Raw genomic sequence first — 21048 nt, 5'->3', positions numbered from 1 at the left:
TTGCCCTTGCTGAGTTTTCCAATGTCTGGTGGCACCTATTTAGATACTTTAAGCTGCATATAGGCTTCTGAATTATAAATTGATAACCAGCTGGCAGGAGGTCAGTGGCTGGAACCCCAGAGCGGCATCTGAGGTGAGTGGAGCTGGCAGGTGGTAGGGTTGAGCAGGGCCAGAAGCCTGGACTCTGTCTGGCAGGAGGTCTGCGCTGCAAGCAAGGTGAGTGGGGCTGCAGCGGGGACCCCAGCTAGCAAGGGGCCAGCAGCCGGAACTCCACAGCAGCAGTGGGCTGAGCGGGTCAGCCCGCCCAGCTCTGGGATTTCAAGGATGGGCTGAGCATCTCCGCCAGCCCCCCTCTGGGGTTTCAGCCGCTGGCTCCTGCCAGCTGGGGTCTCAACCCGCTGCCAGCCTGGGCGGGGAAGGAACCACAGGCCAGCAGCGGGCTCTGAGTGGGACCAGCGGTGGGAGCCCAGCTAGCAGAAGCCGGCGGTAGAAACCCCAGAGCGGCGGTGCTCTGGGGTTTCACCTGCCAGCTCGGCTGGCAGCGGGCGCTGAGTGGGACTGGCGGCAGGACCCTGGCTGGCAAGGGGCCAGCAGCGGGAACCCCAGAGCTGTGGCGGGCTGAGCGGCTCAGCCCGCCCCAAGTGCTGTCAAAAATCAGCTTGTGTGCCACCTTTGGCACACGTGCTGTAGGTTGCTGACCCCTGCACTAGGTTGTCACACTGAAGCTTATGGTACCGTACAGGAGCCTGTTCTATAATTCTGGTTTGTTCTATACTAATTTGTACTGAAAAAACCCAAATATACTGCTCTCCATGCCATGACAATCAGAGGTGTGGCTGCAACATGTGTAGATGTACACAAGCTAGCTTTGACATAGCACGGTCAAATGACAACAGGGAAGCTGTAGCAGCACAGTAGCATGGGCTAGCCACTCAGGTACGTACCCAGGGTCCCATACAGGCTTGCACAGCCCATGGTGTCATTGCCACTCTTATTCAAGCCAGCTAGAAAAAAAACAGTGTTTACATAGGCTATAACCCAGTGGTTCTCAACCAGGGGTACACATACCCCTGGGGGTATGCAGAGATCTTCCAGGAGGTACATCAACTTATCTAGATATTGCCTAGTTTTACAACAGGCTACATAAAAAGCACAAGCAAAGTCAGTACAAACTAAAATTCCATACAGACAATGACTTGTTTATACTGCTCTATATACTATACACTGAAATAAAATGAATCAATTGGAATATAAATATAGTACTTGCATAATTATATGGTAAAAAAAGAGAAAGTATGCAATTCTTCATTAATATAGTGTGCATGACACTTGTATTTCTGTGTCTGATTTTGTAAGCAAGTAGTTTTCAAGTGAAGTGAAACTCAGGGATATGCAAGACAAATCAGACTCCTAAAAGGGGTAGTCTGGAGAGGTTGAGAGCCACTGCGATAGCCACACCTCTGACTGCAGTGTAGACATATCCTTAGGCATACCTCCTAGTAGGCAACTGAGTTGTTATATGAAATGGAAAACAGAGAAAGCAACATTTAAGTGAGAGAAGTTTTTACTGGCAATGTTTCATGAGAACTGTAAGCCTTATAAGAAGAGTCATCAGGATTTTAGTAAGTGAGGTAGAGTTGCCAAAATAACTTAACTTTTCAATGACATCTATTGCTTTTTACAAACAGGATACAGTTATACTACTCAAGATAGACAACATAATATTTGTGCTACACAGCATGAAATGCACCCACAAAACAAGTTAAAAACAATCATAATTCTAACGAAATCTTACTGAAATATCAATTAACCCCAAGCTCTTTTGAAAAGGCATCCTTGGCTTCTAATGAAGTCAGATGATTTCTCAAAGTCCAGTATGAGCTCTTTAAAGCAAATAAAGTAGTGATGAGTTTGACCTTGTCTGCTCTTAATTCACAATTCAAGTTTAATGTAAATAATATATAAATTCTCTTTTCTACAAGATGCTTTCATCTAATTTCCCCACAACTTGTTTTCTATATTTAAAGCACTTATTGATTGAGTTTGAAAAGGTTTATCCACTGAAGAGCTTGCCAGCGCAAGGTGAAAAATACCCGTGCTACCAAGTGCTCCCTCCAATGGCGAAACATAGGTTTTATGCAGTTTACAATACGAATAACAACAGGATGCAACAGATGGGAATAGCTTACAACACAGAGAGTGGGGAAAAAGAAGGGTAATGGCAATAGGAATATATGGTAATGTAGGTAAGCCAAGCACATAATATGTAGTTTTGCCTTCATTGTTATTTATTATTATGACAGCGTCTGTCATGGTTCCATAATTAAGGTTAAGTTGAATTTTGCACTTAAAGCAGGGATTCAACCACTGTTATGTATGAAGAATAAAGCGTATCCTCCCCAAACTCATAACATTTGAATGCAAAAAAGTTTGAGTGTTAACAGGAAAATCAGTTTATTAAATTTAGTCAAAAATTTAAAAATGGGTCCTTTTAATAAATTAAGCACTCCGTCAGACCATTGCCAAAGAGTCTTAACAGAATAATGCAGACTCTTCAAAATTCCCCTATGGTTACAACTCTGAAATCTGTGCACTGGTTACATTTGAAGATTAAGGATTAAATGGTTATTGATTTGCCATTTTTTGTACCTGAAAATTACTTTGATAGGGGTTGAAGAATAACATTCTTCTACAGAGAAGACCATTATTGTGCTCAATGGGAGTGAAGCTAGAAGTATGCATAGCAAAGACCCTGCTTTCAAAACAGAGATAAGCCAAGCTGAGACAGTGAATCCTGAACAATGTACAAATTAGAGCCTGGAGGGGAACATGGAGGTCAGGAATTGGGAGAAAACTGGCCAGTATGTTCTGGTCACTTTGCATTGCTTCAGCAGAGTAAAGCAAATTGTACTGGTGAATCTGGCACTAAAAGTTCAAAGGAGACTGAAATGTTGATACTATATATATCTTCAAATAATTAAAAATAATTGATTCACATTCATCTACGAAGTTTTTAATATTCAAAAGAAAAAACAAGGATATTCCTAGCTAAAGACTACACTGAACTGGCAATAAAGTGGATTACATATCACTCACTCAAGAGTAAACACACAAACATTGCAAACTCAAGAAATTCAGAGTTCAGGTTATGCTTAAAAGAATGGAAATACAGATAGAGTACCAATATAACCTTAATTGTACCCTGTAGTGATGCCATGCTATTACTAAATAATTAAATACTATTACACACAAATAGTCATATAGTCCCAGATTAAATTTATTTCTTCTTCATAGCCTCAAACTTAACATTTTTGAATTTTTTTTAAGTTTAACCTTAACTGTGAACTTGAGTTTCTAGTGCTTGTTTTTTGAGATAATTACAACGTGTGTATAATGCTTTACCTTTATCTGAGAGATGCATTCAGCCTTAAGAACTTGAGTTTCATGTAGTTATCTGATCATTCTAGGAGACTGATTCATTTTCATTTATACCAGGCCACTTGCTTAGCCACTGCATTAGACACTTTATGGTAGGCACAGCAGGAATGGAGTTGCAGCACTGATGTGAAGACTGCAGTAGTTTTGCTAGTGGTTTTGGGGGAGGACATTTCATGCAGAGAAGGTGCCCAAGCACTTACAGGAAAAGCAGATAAACGGGATGAAGGAGGGTGCTGCATGTCGAGCATTTCTTGACCTTTCTCCTTCCTGACTTCACTCCGCTTTTTCATTTCTTTCTTACAAGATAAATGGTGCATCTTTTCCTATGGTTTTCATTTCTTACTCCCTTCTCCCCCTGCCTCCACAGACTGGGTTCTCTTCCTCCTTCCTTACATTTTCTCCTTTTTCCATGTGCTTCTCCATTCACAGTTCCCCTCCCCCAAAACATCCCCACACCCAGAGATTAAGTTTATCAGCCAAACACGGATATAAAATAAACTACTCTGGCTCTTTTATCCAACATAAACGGACTGGGGTGCAGGGGAGAGGGAGTGAAAGAATTTCAGCCTAAACCTATGCATCAACTCCAGATTAAAATAAAAGCAGTACAGCAATGCTGTGATGTTTGATTCTCTGTTTGTGATCCAATTTACTTACTCTCATTTCAAGTCAAGAAAATCATACTGCATCATTGCATTTTGCTTTTTAGAAAGAGGCTGAAAACCTCTACTGAAGTCAGGATATGACAACTACTCAGTGGGACAAGAGCCAAATCCTGCAGGGGAAAAGAGGGAAATGTGGCAACTCTGAACCCATGGTAAGCCAACTCAAAGTTAGACTTTTCTACAGTGTAAAATGCAACAGCATTTATTCTCACAGTGAAAGTCTTGCAAATGTCATGGGACAGACATGGTCTGAAGGAGGCTGTCAGTGCCATAGACTTGTCTGAACAGAGTTTAACTTGAGTCTTAGAAGACAATTCTTCTACACTGTAACAATAACAGTCACATATAGACAACTGTTTTGATTTATTTCTTTTGGATGTAGTTTGACCTAGTGTGGAGGTGTCAACCACCACAAAAAGCTGGATAGATCTTTCTAAAGCTCTTTGTTTGGTCCACACAAAAGAAATGAAACTAGTGTTAGAATAAGGATAACATTTTAGGCCAGATTCATTAACCCTTTGGCTATCGGAGTTAGACACATTGCTTGCCAAATATGTTCTGTGCAAGTGAGTCTCCCAAATGCCAGCATAAATTAGTAATACTTAATAAATCTCAGAGTGTTTTAAATTACTGGATAAACTTATCGTTCCCACTTTCGAGATGAAGGAAGAGAGAGGTCAAAGTCACGTGGTAATCAAGAGCAGAGCAGTGAACAGAACTCAAGTTTGATTTTCAGATCTGTACCTTGTAAAATGGACTATCCTGCATGCCCTTAGGAAACCACTGCCATCCAAAGGCAAAGGTGTCAATGGATCGTCACACACACTGCCTTGCTAGGTTAAGAGCTAACCTAGAGCTCATTGGCCAATATTATGAAATGAGACATGATTGGGCTTTCCAAAAAAGGAGTCATAAATCGGTCTTTTCCCCCTTCAAAGGCTTAATAGACTGTAAAAAGGATCCATGTTAGTAAGACTTCATTACTTTCACAAAAAGAGGAGTTTACTGGAAGTGTACTAGAAGATTAAAATTCAAATACACTTACAAGTTAATTTTGTGATGCATTCTTGCTTTCTGTTTATCTACTCACTAATCTGCCTCTGGCCCTAGGCCACACATTTGAGCTGCCATTCACAGGGTCCTGGGTTGGAACCCAATGGAGCAGGGAGGGCCCACGTTCCCCTATTGCTGGCCCCACAGACTCTCGCCACTGGGCCACATTATGGGTTCAGACGCACAACCCCCCATCGTGGTGTTACATAATTTGTCACATTATGACAAATTGTATTGTGTATAGCCAATCATCATGCTTACACATGCAAAAATAACAGAGAGACTGTATATCTTGTGTAAATATACTCACATGATCAGTCCTTATGAGTCTTATAAACTCTAAAAACAAGACAGATCAGAGAGGAAACTGTTTCTTTAGGTTGCTGCTGATTACTAGAAGTATCCAGTGAATGATTGTTGGGACAGATGACTTATTTTATATTTGGGATTAGAGTTTTGAGTTAATGGACTGTAGATGAAAAACACGAACCCAAAGATAAACTGAATAAAGATTTATACAGAAAATCAGATTGGCCAGGATCAAACAGCCCTATGGCCGCATCTCTGATAGTAAATATTGTGAGACATCTACTTAAATTGATAAACTAGTTTTCTGGATGGTGTTGTGCGTTCAATGTTGTTCAGTTTAAGACTTAAATCTGCTGGTAGCATTACTTACAAAATGCAGTAAGGTATAGATAAACAAGATCAGCAGCAACAGAATATAGCGGAAAAATTAATATTCAGCATTCACAAACCATCAGCAGATATTTACACTAGAGATTTTGAAAGTATTCTTATGCTGCTGCTTCACTTAGATATAAACAATTAGACAAGTCTCAAAAGTTCCAGTTCACTTGGGTTCGATTTACATGGTGGGGCTTTTGTGGGGCCAGGAGCAGTGGAGACTGTGGCAGGGGAAAGAGAACGATTTCCAAAGGGAGCAGCTAAAGAAGTGCTCCACATGACCTCTCCCCTTTGTTCCTCGCCATTCCTTCACCCTCACTGTTTGAAGGCTGGTCTTCTCCACCTCCCCTTCCACACTTCCTTGTGCCACAGGGTATGGGGAGGTCACCTGGGCCAGATTCTAGGAAGCATCCTTCCCACTTCCATGGGGGGGGGTAGGAGGATGGAGCAGGATCAGGTGATTGGCTCCCATCTGGTGGATGATACAGTTTGCTACTTGGTTGGGGTAGCCATTGTCCACTCCCTGTTCAGCTCCACCTTTTCCACACTTAAACTGGTCTGCTGGATTTCCTATGATGCTGGGGACTAGGCTGTTCACCAGTTTTGCAGTCTGAAAGCATATTTTCCCATATGGCAAAAATGGCAGATTGCCAAATGACTTTTTTCACCTTCTATCCAGCATCTGATTTGGGATTTAAATTACAACTGCTGTAACTATGGCAGGTTCCAGTGCAGCTGCTGGTGAGAAAGCCTAAAGTAACCCAGTAGCTGCTTGGGATTTGGGGCTGGGCAGTCACATTGCATGGTAATTTTGTATGCCTCTCTCATGCACAGCTTGTGATTCTTCATCTCAACCACTCCTGGCATGGAAGAGAGGAAGTGGGTCAGGCTCAGGCATCCAGCAGGGTCCCTTGCCTGGGCTGAGGATTTAGAGGGCACTGGTTCCAGCTGAGACCCACACTGGAACAAATGTACCAGCCAGTTTGAGGTGGTTATGCCAGTTAGGTAATAACTGGTAAATAAGATGCAGCCTCCACATTTAACCACATTACGGGGCCTCACTGTTTCTGCATCCATGTCACTGAGATCAGGTCATCCAATTTCCTTTGCCTTAATAAATTTCAAAACTTAGTATGTATGACTGCCTGTACAGCCCTATGTTCAATCCTTTTACAAGATTATGATAAATTTCATACAAAGTATGCCTTGTTAGGAATAATCAGAAAATTGATAATTTACCGATCATTACTGTTCTGGTAAAATATGTGTGGCAACGTTGTTTGCAAAGTTAAAGTTATTCTACTGTAGGATATTACTAAAGACATGTTCTGAGTCTGGGGAAGAGAGTCTCAAACCAGTTCCCCAGAGACAAAAGGTTAGGCAATACATCAGCCAGGTGTCAACAAAATCAAAATATCAGGGGGTAGCCGTGTTAGTCTGTATCCAGAAAAACAACAAGGAGTCTGGTGGCACTTTAAAGGGTAACAGATTTATTTGGGCATAAGCTTTTGTGGCTAAAAATTCTGCATCTGAAAAAGCTTATGCCCAAATAAATCTGTTAGTCTTTAAGGTGCCACCAGACTCCTTGTTGTTATTTTCTGTTAGGAATTTAAAAGAGCATGGTACTCATTCAAGGTGTATGCCAGGACAGATTCTTTGTCTGACATGGCAAGATCTCTTGGACCCAATAATATCCTTGATTAACCTTCCTGAGTTCTCATGCTCCCCTGTCATTTTTGGCTGCTATCCCCAGAGCAAATTATATCAGATTTTGCTGTACAGTAGACAAGTTAAGCCTATCAGAATGCATAATATATAAATGCAGGTAACTAGGCTACTTCTGGGTAGGCTGGAAGTAGTTTTATAGTAGTTCTACATTCGAATTTGCCAAGTAGTTGCATTTACAGCCTTCATTTTATCATTCTGTACTTAAAGATTACATTGCTCAACAACCCACAATAATCTCGATAAAACCAGACAAGTAACTATGGTATTTATTTTGAAAAACAACAAAAACAAAAAAAAAACTTTCCACCATTGAAAAACGAATTCCATCAATAAAAATTGTGCAAAAATCCAGAAAATTCTAAGTTAAGACTCCCACAAAATGTCTTCTTATAAATAGGTAGCACCAGACTGTATATAGTAATGCAAAATGATACTCCCTATGCAGAAAAAGTACCAGCTTATAATTGCCATGGGAACCATAAATGAGTTTCCTGACCAAAGAAACCTAATCTCAGTCAAGGTTTTATCACATGGTTGAACTATTTAACCTGAAGTCAGCCTTAGCCAGCAGTTTACACACCTCTACCCTTATATAATATGACCCGATATAACACAAATTTGGATATAAAGCGGTAAAGTTGCGCTCCGTGGGGGAGCAGGACAGCATACTCCGGCAGATCAAAGCAAGTTTGATATAACACAGTTTCACCTATAACGCTGTAAGATTTTTTGGCTCCCGAGGACAGCATAATTATCAAGGTAGAGGTGTACTTCAATCTCTGCTTAATGAATGGCAACAGTTGGCAAATGTTGACTTAACTGGCTTTTGAAGTTTTTTAAAATACTAACTTGTCAAATGCAGTATCATAATGCAATGCATCAGTCCATATGCATCCAAGTACAGCTGCTTAGCAGCCTTTTGTGAGCTCTTAATAGTAGAATGGTAAATTTATTTTCAGTGCAGTTACAGCATGCTGTGTTCAACTAATTTTTAACTATCTCTTAACCAATTTTTTCCAAATTTCACAAAGCACAAACTGTCACCCAGGTCTATATAAACGCTAATTTACTTTTTAAAAATGTTACTAGAGCACAAAAAGATACTTAAATTCCACTTTAATGAGGGAACACTGCATGAAGCTTAGTTTTGTTTTGAACAACAGTAAGACAAACTTCATCCATTTGGCTGCGTAACATATTAGCAATTTTAGGTCCATATTTCATAGACACTTGTAACTTTCAGAAAGTTATCATGTAAGGCAAAAGGTGAATTTTGTGCTTTGGGAAGTACATAGACATATATACACTTTGTTTTTATTTATAAATTAGCATTAGTAAGGCATTATAGCACTGAGTCAGCATGTATTAACAAGTAACTATGGATATGTCTACATAGCAATCAAAGGCCTGTGTCACCTGACTTGGGCTCAAAGGGTTCAGACTGCATGGCTATAAAACTGCAGTGTAGAAATTTGGGCTCAGGCTGGACCTTGGGCTCTGGGACCATCATGCAAGCCCAAGTCAGCTGACCTGGGCCAGCCATAGATGTTTTATTGCAGTGTAGACACACTCAATGAGACAAGTAAACACGCTTACCTTCAAGTCAAGATGTACCACATTATTTCTGTGTAAAAATGAAACTCCTTCTAAAATTTGCCTCATAAGCCGCTTAACATCTTTTTCTTTGAAGGCTTCTTCCCTTTCAGCCACACACTGGTCAAAGATTTCACCTCCAGCAGCACTATGGAAGAAAAAAAATCTATTTTAATTTCAAAAGAAATGTTATGGCACTAGTTACTGTTCTTTAGAATGAATGACTTTTACACATAAGCCTTACAAAGTTCTGCTTACCTAAAGCAAGCAATTTTGGCAAGCAAATTCTCTCAATATCAACAGCATGCTCACTATAATGTGAGCATTTAAAGATGGCAAGAGTGAGTGAATGAACTTTGTACATAGGCTCAAATTTTCCCTGATAATTACATATTGCTACATCAGTAAAAATGTCAAGTGTTTACAAATCCTTAATACCATATAATTCTAGTCTTCTCAACGTAATAGCAATGGAACTCAAGAAGAAGGAATTACTGTTCTACAATACTGTTCTTCTACTCCATTGACATTTACTATGTTTTTTTCTGTAAAAAAATCTTTATGCACAACTGGACTGAGCAATCTGGAATGCCAGTGATGCACCAGGCTCAAGATATACTCAAGAGCTAGCTGTTGTCAAACTAGCATGCTAAAAATAGAATACTGCTGCAGCAGTGCAAATAGCAATCAGTGTCTATCAGAGATGCTGGATACATACACAGGGCAGCAATCCCTTCTGGCTGCTTGTGCTCCCACAGCTACATTCTATTTTTAGCGAGCTAACTCTTGAATATGTCTTCTCAAACTAGGAATCTCATACCCCCCAAGCCTGAAGTGTAGACATACCCTTTGAAGCACACCATTTCCTTTCCTTTCATCAGCACCATCCATAAGACCATTCTTTAGAAAATTACTTCTTTGCTTTGCAGAAGATTAAAGATTTAGGCCAACTTCCTTTTGAAGTCAATACAGAGGCTTCTGTTACTTCAGTGGGAGATGGACTGGGCCTTTACACATAAGGAACTGATCAGTCCTAATGCCTTCCCTGGAAAGTTTTGATGGCACACCTCTGGATCACCTCTAGCGATGGACTCAAATACACTATGTCCACCAGTTTCTCAACTGTTGAGTACTTACATGTTAAGATTAACAAACATCAAAAATGCCTTATACCTCAGACTTCTGAGATGAAGATTGATTGAACCAAGGGCACCAGAGGATTCAACGAATAGCAGCATCAGTGGGAATACAAATGGCATGATTGGTAATCTACACTCTTGCACTTTCCCAATGTTTTGTTATTTGCAGAAGAGGAGGTATGAGGGGAATGAAGAGAATTATACCACTTTCTGAGAACTGCCTTTGGAGTCTAGGCTTTCCTTAGGTTCTGAGGACCTTATATACCAAACTACAAACATCCTGAGTCAAAGTTGCAGAACTACTACATATTTTTCATAATATCTGGACTTCCAACGTATTTTGCCAACACTAGAAGGATCTGATAGAATAAACTATGGTATGGCTGAATTTTAGTGGGATTATAGGTTAAAAATATTCAAAGGTTGACAAAAGTTACAAAACCCAGAAACTCATGTATTATTGAAACAAATCAAAAGACAGAAAAATGTATTGGGGAATAAAGCAAGAAAGGTCAGGTTACTTGGCTGTCTTGCAGCAGAGTAAGCACACCGCAGTAGAAAAGTCAGCTCCATCTGCTGTGATGTTTGGGGAAGATCTCTGATGGACTTGACCCCGGAATAGTCACTGAGGGGCATGCCAACTTTAAGGGGAGTAAGTTACTATTGCTACAAATTTTCTTTGGTTACAGCGCTGCTTCCACCCTTTTTTTTTTTTTTAGGAATTGGTAGAAATAAGGTACAAACAAGCAAACTACGTTAACAAAAAATGTTATATGAGTGCAGCCATATGGACAAAAACATTTCAAATCTGATTTTGCTTGTGCAGATCAGTACCTCAGAGGTTCAGCTAGGCATGTAAGTGAGGTTGCAAATTTATTTTAAAACAGTTATTTTAAATTATCACTATTTTCATGTAAAGATTCAGTTCAAGACTCCAGCAAAAATTTGTGCTTCAGATACATTTTTGAACACTGAGCCATCCTGCTTCCTAATACTTTTTAAAAGTTGAACACAATGGAAGTTAGGCACCTACGTGCTTTTGAAAAAATCACACTAGGTACCTATTTGCATCTTTAGGTCCCTAAATACTTCTTCAAAGCTGGCCTTTAGTATCTGACGAAAACCTAATGTGCTGGGATTTTCTCTTATATTTTGGACATGCTATATAATTTCAGAAGACTTAGAAAAGAGCAGTTGCAAATATGAAGCAGAAATGTTTTCAAAATTCACACAAAGCTTTTCTTGAATACTAATTTTTGCTCTTTAGAGGACAGAAAGAGGACAACTTCTTCCAGGCAATTCACTCTCTGAACATGGTGGTGACATATTTGGATAGAATTTAAACACACTGTGATTTGTTGTTGAATAAAATAACTGGTGACCCTTTACAGAAATACAAGAGGGGAAATTTTTGCAAGACTGTTTTGCGTTTCATTATGGCACAGTGAGCATAACAATGCCCTTAAGCAAAAACAGTCTGCTAGCCATGAGCCAACTCAATCACAAGTCATTAGAAGTACAATGTCATAATGAACTCCAACAAAAGTCTACTGACTATTCATGCCAAGTTGTGCCAACTGCACTACAGTACATTGTTTTAAGCATTTCCTAGCTATACTGCAGTTCAGTTTTTTGGAAGCAAAAACAATAGTATGCTTACAATAAATTTACAGCAATGTCAGATTATTATCATAGCTAATTTATAACACACTATTTGCACATGTATCTATAATTAATTCATTATACATCTCCTAAATAAAAATAAAGTTGCTTGAATCCATTAACAACATTTATCATTCTTACTTCCAGCAAGAGAGTTTCCTTTTCTTTTCCTACAATTTAAGAAGGCCACACAAAGCTGAGAAATCCATGCATGGTTCTCAATAAGTATATGTGCGTATACTTCAAGGATAAAGTGTACTCAGTTCCTAACTATAAAGGTCTACACCAGGGGTCGGCAACCTTTCAGAAGTGGTGTGCCGAGTCTTCATTTATTCACTCTAATTTAAGGTTTCGTGTGCCAGTAATACATTTTAACGTTTTCAGAAGGTCTCTTTCTATAAGTCTATGATATAGAACTAAACAATTGTTGTATGTAAAGTAAATAAGGGTTTTTAAATGTTTAAGAAGCTTCAATTAAAATTAAATTAAAATGCAGAGTCCCCCGGACCGGTGACCAGGGCCTGGGCAGTGTGAATGCCACTGAAAATCAGCTCACATGCCGCCTTCAGCACCCGTGCCATAGGTTGCCTACCCCTGGTCTACACTGGTGTAACCCCATAAGTTGGTTTATTTAGACAGGTAGTTATTCTCCTATGTAAAAAGGCTCTATTGGTACAAAATGGTGTAAGTTATTGTTTTAAAGCAGTAAAGTGAAGTAGAATTAACAAGATCACAATATCATTACTTAAAGAAGCACTGATGGATTTACACCTTATTTTGCAATATTAAGTCCACTCAGTGTTGGTAAAAATAATGAAGAACAGTACCATATACCCAATTAACATACAGAAATGTTTATCACAACAACATCTATTGTTCAAGAACCTAAATGCCTTTTAAATTGCAGCTTGTTGAATGAAGAATCATTATGGAATTACAGTTCTGGGAGCTTCTCCCAACCCCTTCATCTACCTCCACAAGAAATGCTCATGGGAAAACAAAGCATAGACTGCAGTGTAGCAGAATCTACTGGTGTTATACATACAATTTAGATAGAGTAAAAAAAAAAAAAAAAAAAAAGAGTAACGAGCACAAGTTTTGGATGCTTATGTCTTCAACACTACACCTGTAATCTAACAGGCTCAGAGAAAGTAGAAGAACTCAAGAGGCGAGTCTTTCAAAACATTAATGCTATAGCAGTTGGAGTCACTTGCCTCTACTATGCTGCCTTGTTTATGAAAGCAAGGACCAAGCAGTACTTTTTCTGAAATTTCAAATGAAATCTTATTGCTAATCATTACTAAAATGTAAATATGTAGTCAGTTTAACAGTGAGAAATGAAGAACTTAAAACATTTAAAAGGTATCACTGACTGTGGCTATAAATCAAAAACATTTTTGCCTTTAAACTCAACCAAGGAATGTGCTTACTTTTCCGCCCACCACATTTTAACAGTGCACTATATCAGAATTTAATAAAATTTACAATAATGTAAAAAAGGGACTAAACTCATTTCCTAACTCACATTATACTGAGATCCTTTGTTTAATCCATCCCATCAGAAAAAGACTGAATTAATAAAATATGCCTCAGTGTACTTAGAAAGTTAAACAACTCTGTTTTTTTGCACAAGAGAGTAAAGGCAATGCAAGATTACAGGGCAATCCACTAAGAAATGCTTGGCCTCAAGTCTACAAATCTAGGGAACATCAATGCAAGTATCCCACCCTGGGTGAGGTTGCAAAGGAGGAGATAGTGTGTAAGATGCAAAGGATCCAGAAGAAACTTTAATAGACCAAAAGCCACCTTTAATTTAACTTGGAAGGTAACTGGAAACCCATGTAGTTTCTAGAACGCACAAGTCTGTGCTCCATGATCCTCAAATCACTTAGCATATGTCTCTATAAGAACACTCACTGTGCAACAAGCTTGGGTGTAAATCTATAGTGTTCCAGCATGCCATCCACTAAATGTCCATGTGGACCCTGCTGCTGCTCACTAAAAGTCTGAAACAGCCATAGAGCACTTTGGAATTTTTGGTACAGAGCAGCAGGGTCCACATCGACAGTGCATAGCATGGTGGAATGCTGTAGACTTGCTGAGCAATAAGTGCTTGAGACAGACCCTTAGAAGTAAGCAGGCAACTGCATTCTATACTAGCTAAATTTACTAAGTGTTCCTCAGGTGTAACCTCATACAGCACACTGCAGTAGTCTGGAGATTACGGAGCCAAGTATATAATTGGGGGAAGTCTGCATCTGATGAGATGGCATAAGGAAAGAAAGCATTCAAGGATATCCAGAATCAGCCAAGAATACAACAGGACCTCAAGATTGCAAAAAAACTTAGTTTAAATAGATATGGGGTTCTCAAACTGGGGGTTGGGACCCCTAAGGGAGTCACAAAGTTAATGCGGGGGGGGGGGTTTGCAAGCTGTCAGCCTCCACCCGAAACCCCGCTTTGCCTCCAGCATTTATAATGGTGTTAAATATATTAAAAAGTGTTTTTAATTTATAAGGGGGGAGTCCACACTCAGAGGCTTGCTATGTGAATGGCGTCACCAGTACAGAACTTTGAGAACCACTGAAATAGACAATCACGATGCAATTGACTCAAATTTAAGAGCCAGAAATTATCACTGTGATCTGCTAGTCTCGACTTCATACAAAACAAAGGAATAGAATTTCACCCAGTAATTCATGATCAGTCTCAATAATCTATGGTTAAACTGGAGTGAGTATTTTCCAGAAAGTGGCAAAGAGTTCTGTGGCACCTTATAGACTAACAAATGTATTGGAGCATTTCGTGACATGCATCCGACGAAGTGGGTATTCACCCATGAATGCTCATGCTCCAATACGTTTGTTAGTCTATAAGGTGCCACAGAACTCTTTGCTGCTTTTACAGATTCAGACTAACACGGCTACCCCTCTGATATCTTCCAGAAAGATATCCAATCTTCCTTTAAGAGCTTTCAAGAATCTACTACATCTCTAAGTATGTTGACCTGCAAAAAGTTGCATCTTATTTCCAATCTGAAATGGTCTTCCATCCATTAGATCTTGTTCTGCCAATAGAGAAGTCATGCATCACTTCCGTTACTTCCCACAGCCCACCAACACATATTTTATCCAGTCAGAGCTTCAACCAGCTATGTCAGCAGGGGCAAAAATCTGAATGATCACAGTATCCAGGTCCAAAGAAAGAGATGGAAAACAATTTCATCAGCATATTGACAGCATCACAATGCAAACCATCTCATTTTGTGTTAGTGGGCTCATACACTCAATTAACAAGAAGGAAGACAACAGAAGTCTGTTGTACCCTGTCCATCAGAACCTTGCAGATAACTACCCAATGTAGGTGACCTCTCAGAGAAGAAAAAGTGTGTCATTCCAGTGCAACTTCATCTATCTCTGCCAGTATCCAAACACTCACTGGGGTCAAGAATATAAAAAGGAAGCTAGATCTAACATTCATCTATTGCCTGAATGAGGCCAGCAGTTTCCATATAAATATCCAGTCCTAAAAGCTAGAGTGAAAGAGAGCAAGGAAGTCTGAGGACTCCAGGTATTGCCACAATGGTCCCACCACAATTTTTCAATAGTTCCCTCCCCCCTCAAAATAGAAAGATTAGCGAGTTTCTGTTCCTAAAGAGGATTTTTGTACCCTCCTATTCAACAATACAGATAAATGAGATTCACATACTTGTTTCAACTTTGGATCTAGTCCCACTAATCAACTGGAATCAGATCATCCCTGTCCAGCTGAGCGCCCCCCGTAAGTCTTGTTCTTGCAAAAAATCTGCAAAATCAATTATTTTCTCCAGGGGAGAAAAGCCCCTGCCAAGACAGAAAACTGCACAGATATGGCCAAGTATCTTCAGTGGCAGGATTGTGGGGCTAGAACTCCATTCCTCCCCATAGCCCAGACAGTAAGGTTTATTGGCACAACCTCAAGCTCCTGTTTCCCGTCCGATCAGGCATCACCCTAAAGAGAGCTGTTGACCTGGTGTTACAATTTCCCTTTTGGAAGGCAACATTCCAAAATGAATAACTGATCCAATGTCATCAAGATTTTAACAGTAAGATGGCATAACTCTAAATCACAGGTCAGCGCACAGAACTCACCAAGTAGCTCCAGAACCTTAGTGAGTAAAATGAGCCAAAAAAATCAAAGCATATGTCCTGTTTTCCTCCATTCCCTGATACATCTGTCATTACAGGTTTTCAATCTTGATCAATTAAGTAATTTTATTAATGCAATTATGTAAAGAACTCAACTGCGAGGGTAAACTACTGGATGAGGAAAGTGGCCAGTGGAAGCATGTGATTATGAAAATAAGTCAAAAAAAAAAAAAAAAAAGAAAGATTGGCTAGTGAAGGAGAAATAGAGCTGAGGAACGGGTTTGCTGAGGTACAAAATGAAGGAGACAGACAAGCAGTAACAGAAGATGGGAAGGCAAGGAAGAAGAGAAGAGTGACTAGTCCTAAAAGAAGAGGGGAAGAGTCAATGGAGGTAGCCTGAGTTTGGAGCCCCAAGAGGATAGAGAATGACTCTAAGAAGAGGACAAGATGACTTGCAGCCAGAAAGGACAGAATGGGGAAGGCCGGAGAATTACACCAACACCTGGAAAAGACAGGTCTATGTGATTGGGACTCCCTATTAAGAAGGGCAACAAGGCTTTTGCCAGAGCTGACAAAGAAAACTGAAGGGTGTGCTGTCTGCCGGAACCTAAGATATGGAATTTGGATCTGAGGCTGAAGAAGACCTTAATGGGAGTAGGAAAGAATCCACTTCTTATCCTTCACACTGGAATAAGTGATACTGCTAGATTCTCACTGGGATGCATCAGGGAAGATGGCGCCAGGCTGGGGAAGATGCTTAAAGAAATGGAGGCTCAGGTAATCTTCAGTGGCTTTCTATCTGTCCCTAGAGGAGAGCGAAGGCGAGACAAGATTATGATAATAAACAGACTGCTCAGGCAATGGTGCTGTAAAGAGGGCACTGACCATTGGGAGGTATTCACAGACAGAGGACCGTACTCATATGAGTAGGGACAGAAGTAGACTTCTGAGATGAAAATTGGCACAATTGATTAAAAGACCTTTAAACTAGGAATCTGGGGAAGACGGCTGGGAGATGCTCATGTAATCTCCATACCTGAATCTAATGTTGAGTGGGAGGAAAATCAAGTAAGAGGATACACCTTCCTCTGCAGCGTGAGGCATGGCTCACCCACTGGTCTGAACTAGAGTAAATGGTGTAACTTTAAGTCTTTGAGTCAAGACTAGAGGTCTTCAGTAACTCAGCCAGAGGATAAAGGCCTACAACAGGAGAGTGAGGTTCTGCGCCCTGCGACGTGGTTACACTAGATCGGGGTCTGCAACCTCTGGCAGGCATCTCACCGGGCCGGGCCAGTTTGTTTACTTGCCGTGTCGGCAAGTTCGGATGATCGCAGCTCCCATTGGCTGCGGTTTGCTGTCCCAGGCCAATGGGAGTGGCAGGAAACCGTGGCCAGCACATCCCTTGCCTGCACCACTTCCTGCCTCCCCCACTGGCCTCAGACAGCGAACTGCGGCCAGTGGGAGCCGCGATTGGCTGAACCTGCCAATGCAGCAGGTAAACAAACTGGCCCGGCCCGCCAGGGTGCTTACCCTGGCGAGCCGCATGCCAGAGGTTGCTGACCCCGGACTAGATTATCATGTTTAAGGATAAGATTCTGTCACAGATTATTTGAATTTCTAGGACCTCCATGACTACTTCTAGGACAGCAGTCCCCAGACCCACCAGAGCAGCAGCTGGGATTGGGTCATCCCCCCTGCGATGGAGCACCGGGGTCAGCCCCTGGTACAGGAACAACAGCAGGGCTAGAGCAGCTGCAAGCCCCAGCATCACTCTCTTTGTCCACACACACACACGATATTTCTGGTAAAAATCAGGGACAGGTTACAGGCTTCCATGAGACTACTGAGGGCTTAAGGGGGGGAAAAATAGCTTTTTAGATACTCCTGCTATTTTTACTAAACAACTAAATTTTGATCAGGGATCAAATATCAACATCAGGACACTGCTGACTGGCACATTAGTCATATATCAATTCCCATCTCCCAACACACAACCGACATTTCTCTATTCCTGCTGGAAGTATAAGGGAAAGCCTTAAGGAGTAGTTTTCATGTTTGTTGTCAATATTGTTGTAGACCGTATGAAGGTAGAAAAGAACATATGATTTTCTCCCCCATTAACTTATTTCCATTCTTAAAGTTTTGCATGGATGAAATGTATCCTGCCTCAACCTTAACTGCCACTTCATGTAGCTTGCTACTCAGATAAAGGAGGCCGCATCAGCTACTGCTTAACTTGTAGTACCAGTGAAGATATGTTATAGTTCCTCTTCAGCTTGGACTTTCCACCAGGGATGCGGAAGAACATTATGATGATATTATATTAGAGCGGAGGTTCCCAAACGTTTCTTATTGCGTACCCTCTTAGAAATCTAACAGCTGCCCGCGTACCCCTACCCGTCTCATTACTGATACTGTGTGTGTTCATCTTAACACTACTTGCCTTTAGCCATCTGTCCATATTTCACTATTTATAGTGTGACATATTCAACCAAAAAAACCCCTAAGTTCTGAACTCAGTTAGACTGGATAGTTGCTGGACAACTGAACCCACACTGTATGGTGACCGGAGGTGAGGGCTCTGTACATCAGCATCTCTGTATATCTGTGTTCTCATTGGTATATCTTGAAGCAAATTAACTACCATATTTTATATAACAAATTCCCACAGAATTTTAAAGCTTCGCCTGAGTAGCCTATTAGGAAAATGTAAAATAAATAAGTAAGTAGAATCCACTGTTGCACAATTTCTCCCATGTACCCCCCCAGAGATGTGTCTCATACCCCCAGGGGCAGGCATACCACATTTGGGAACCCCTATATCAGAGGCAACTGTTACCTTGTTCCCTGTATTGGAAATAAAAAAGTCACCTTCTATAGTAGGTAGTACATATTTATTGTAGTAGGTTATTTTTTGCACACAGGAAGTTTTCAGTTCTACGGCAGTATGCCTTGTTTTTTAGTGAAAAAAGTACTGAATTTATTTTCTTCCCACAAATTACATAAGGAGGCAGCTAATACCATGCTGCATGAGTGTCACACTTATTTTATATTTCTACTGGAGTCCCTGCAAGCACAAGAAAGAGAAAAAAGGAATCTGCGGTGTCAAATCTTAAATAGCTCTACAAGATACTTCGTAGAAAAGTGGATTTCCTTTTAGGTTTAAAAAATCTTGTACTTTATCTACAAGGGATATTTTATTTACTTTTGACTTCTTTAAAATAGTGTTAAAAATGTAAGACAGCATTTGAGGCCAGAATTCACAGGTGTGTTTAGGACCAATTATAGAAAAATGTCATCTTTTACAGTCATGTAACTATCAGTGTCTTAAAACAATGCAAATTTTGTCATTAAACTTTAATGAATTCATAATATCATGCACAGGTTAATATCAAAGAACAGTCTTCATGTGTACTGCACCACAAAAAGATACAGTTTCATGAATTCATTTTATTCTTCATGAAGTGCCAGGACTGTACTTCATACTACATAAGTCACATATTGACTGTTCTTGGTCTGAGAAGTTTAGTCTAAATACTGCCAGCACAACCTAGTATATCAAAAAATATTTTCTATACATTATTTTCTAGAAAATCAGTTGTTTAGAGAGACAGCAATGTGAAGTAGCAGAGATATACCCAGAGGAGCCATATAATTCAGAGTATTGTAATTAGAAAGTTTCATTTCCATACTGACATAACATACAATTGGCATAACATTACTGCTTCTGGTACAGCGTAGCCAAACTGTTCTGATGTGTAAGCTACACAGTGATTAATCTGAAGCTCCTGACTGGAACTTAATGGCTGCAGTTAAGCCTAGCTGTCACTATCTGTTTGCATGCAGTGTTGTTGCAGCTGTGTTGGTCCCAGGATATCAGAGAGACAAGGCGGGTGAGGTAATATTTTATTGGATCAGCTTCTGTTGGTGAAAGAGACAAGCTTCCGAGCTTACACAGAGCTCTTCATTTGAGAAGACAGAAGGACCCCTTACAATAGTTATAAGGGTAGTCAGTCATGTGTCAATGTGTAAACGGATATGATGAATTGGCAGGAGTGACAACCAAGGAAGACATGAGTAGCAATTTGGGGCCAAAGTGAACACAGTTTGCTTCAGTTCAACTTTTGTACTAGAAAACTAGATCTGATGGAAGTCAAACTATCCACTGCTAGAACTGCCTTGCTTTCCACGTAAAAAAAGACCCGCAGAGGAGGGAGTGTCAGTTTACTCCGTACCCATTGGTAGAAGACTCCAGATGGAAATATGAAAACTGTATACCATTATTTCCACTCTGGTGGACCCTATTACTTTTAAACTTGAAACAATATTGGATTTTTCATGCTACATGTTCACAGCTAGCTGCACTAGGTACTTTGTTGGATCCTTGTGAAAGCTGAAATACTATGCAGCAACAGGTCGCACTTTGGCCACCACCATAAAGCAAGTGGACTAGACATTTATATTTATACCACCTCAAATCTATTTTTTCTGGATTAGACAAACTAATTACATCCTATTTAAATCATGTTAGGCATAAATGGGCACCTATGCATCATGTCAACAAGTGCATTATAAATATCTTGATGAAAATAACTAACTTGTTATTTGCGTTAAAAAATGCTGTTGAAAACCACTTAAGGAAGGATGGAAGGATTTATAGATTTGGACAAAGTCTCCCTCTCCCATCCTTCAAAGACACTGCAAAAATATTAGTAGATGACAGAGATAGCACTGTTTTTGAGACTATTTCCTAAATATTCTTTCCTCAGAAAACAATTTAAATCACCACTTAATACAAGGATTTATTTATGTATATAATACTGTGGATTTTTTTGTATTTACTGCAGTACAGGGGTTTCCTGGTACATGTCTCCCCTTCATCTCTTGTTTCACATATCCGTCACTCATCAATGGGGGAACATATTCTGATTCACATCAGTCCCGATCCGCATATCC

At 40.1% G+C, this 21048-nt stretch overlaps 1 protein-coding gene across 1 annotated transcript in view; it reads right to left on the bottom strand.

Moving 5' to 3' along the window:
- Positions 1–21048, bottom strand: part of STK17A (serine/threonine kinase 17a) — a 48569-nt gene that overhangs the window by 7025 nt on the left and 20496 nt on the right. The window contains exon 3 of the mRNA XM_050937773.1: positions 9168–9312. Within this exon, the coding sequence (XP_050793730.1) occupies positions 9168–9312 (145 nt within the window). The remainder of the gene's footprint in view (positions 1–9167; positions 9313–21048) is intronic.

Source organism: Gopherus flavomarginatus, chromosome 2, assembly GCF_025201925.1.
Source record: "Gopherus flavomarginatus isolate rGopFla2 chromosome 2, rGopFla2.mat.asm, whole genome shotgun sequence".
In the NCBI taxonomy this organism is placed as follows: domain Eukaryota; kingdom Metazoa; phylum Chordata; order Testudines; family Testudinidae; genus Gopherus; species Gopherus flavomarginatus.
Note: the sequence above shows the minus strand (reverse complement) of the source record. Positions and strands in the feature narration are given on the sequence as shown.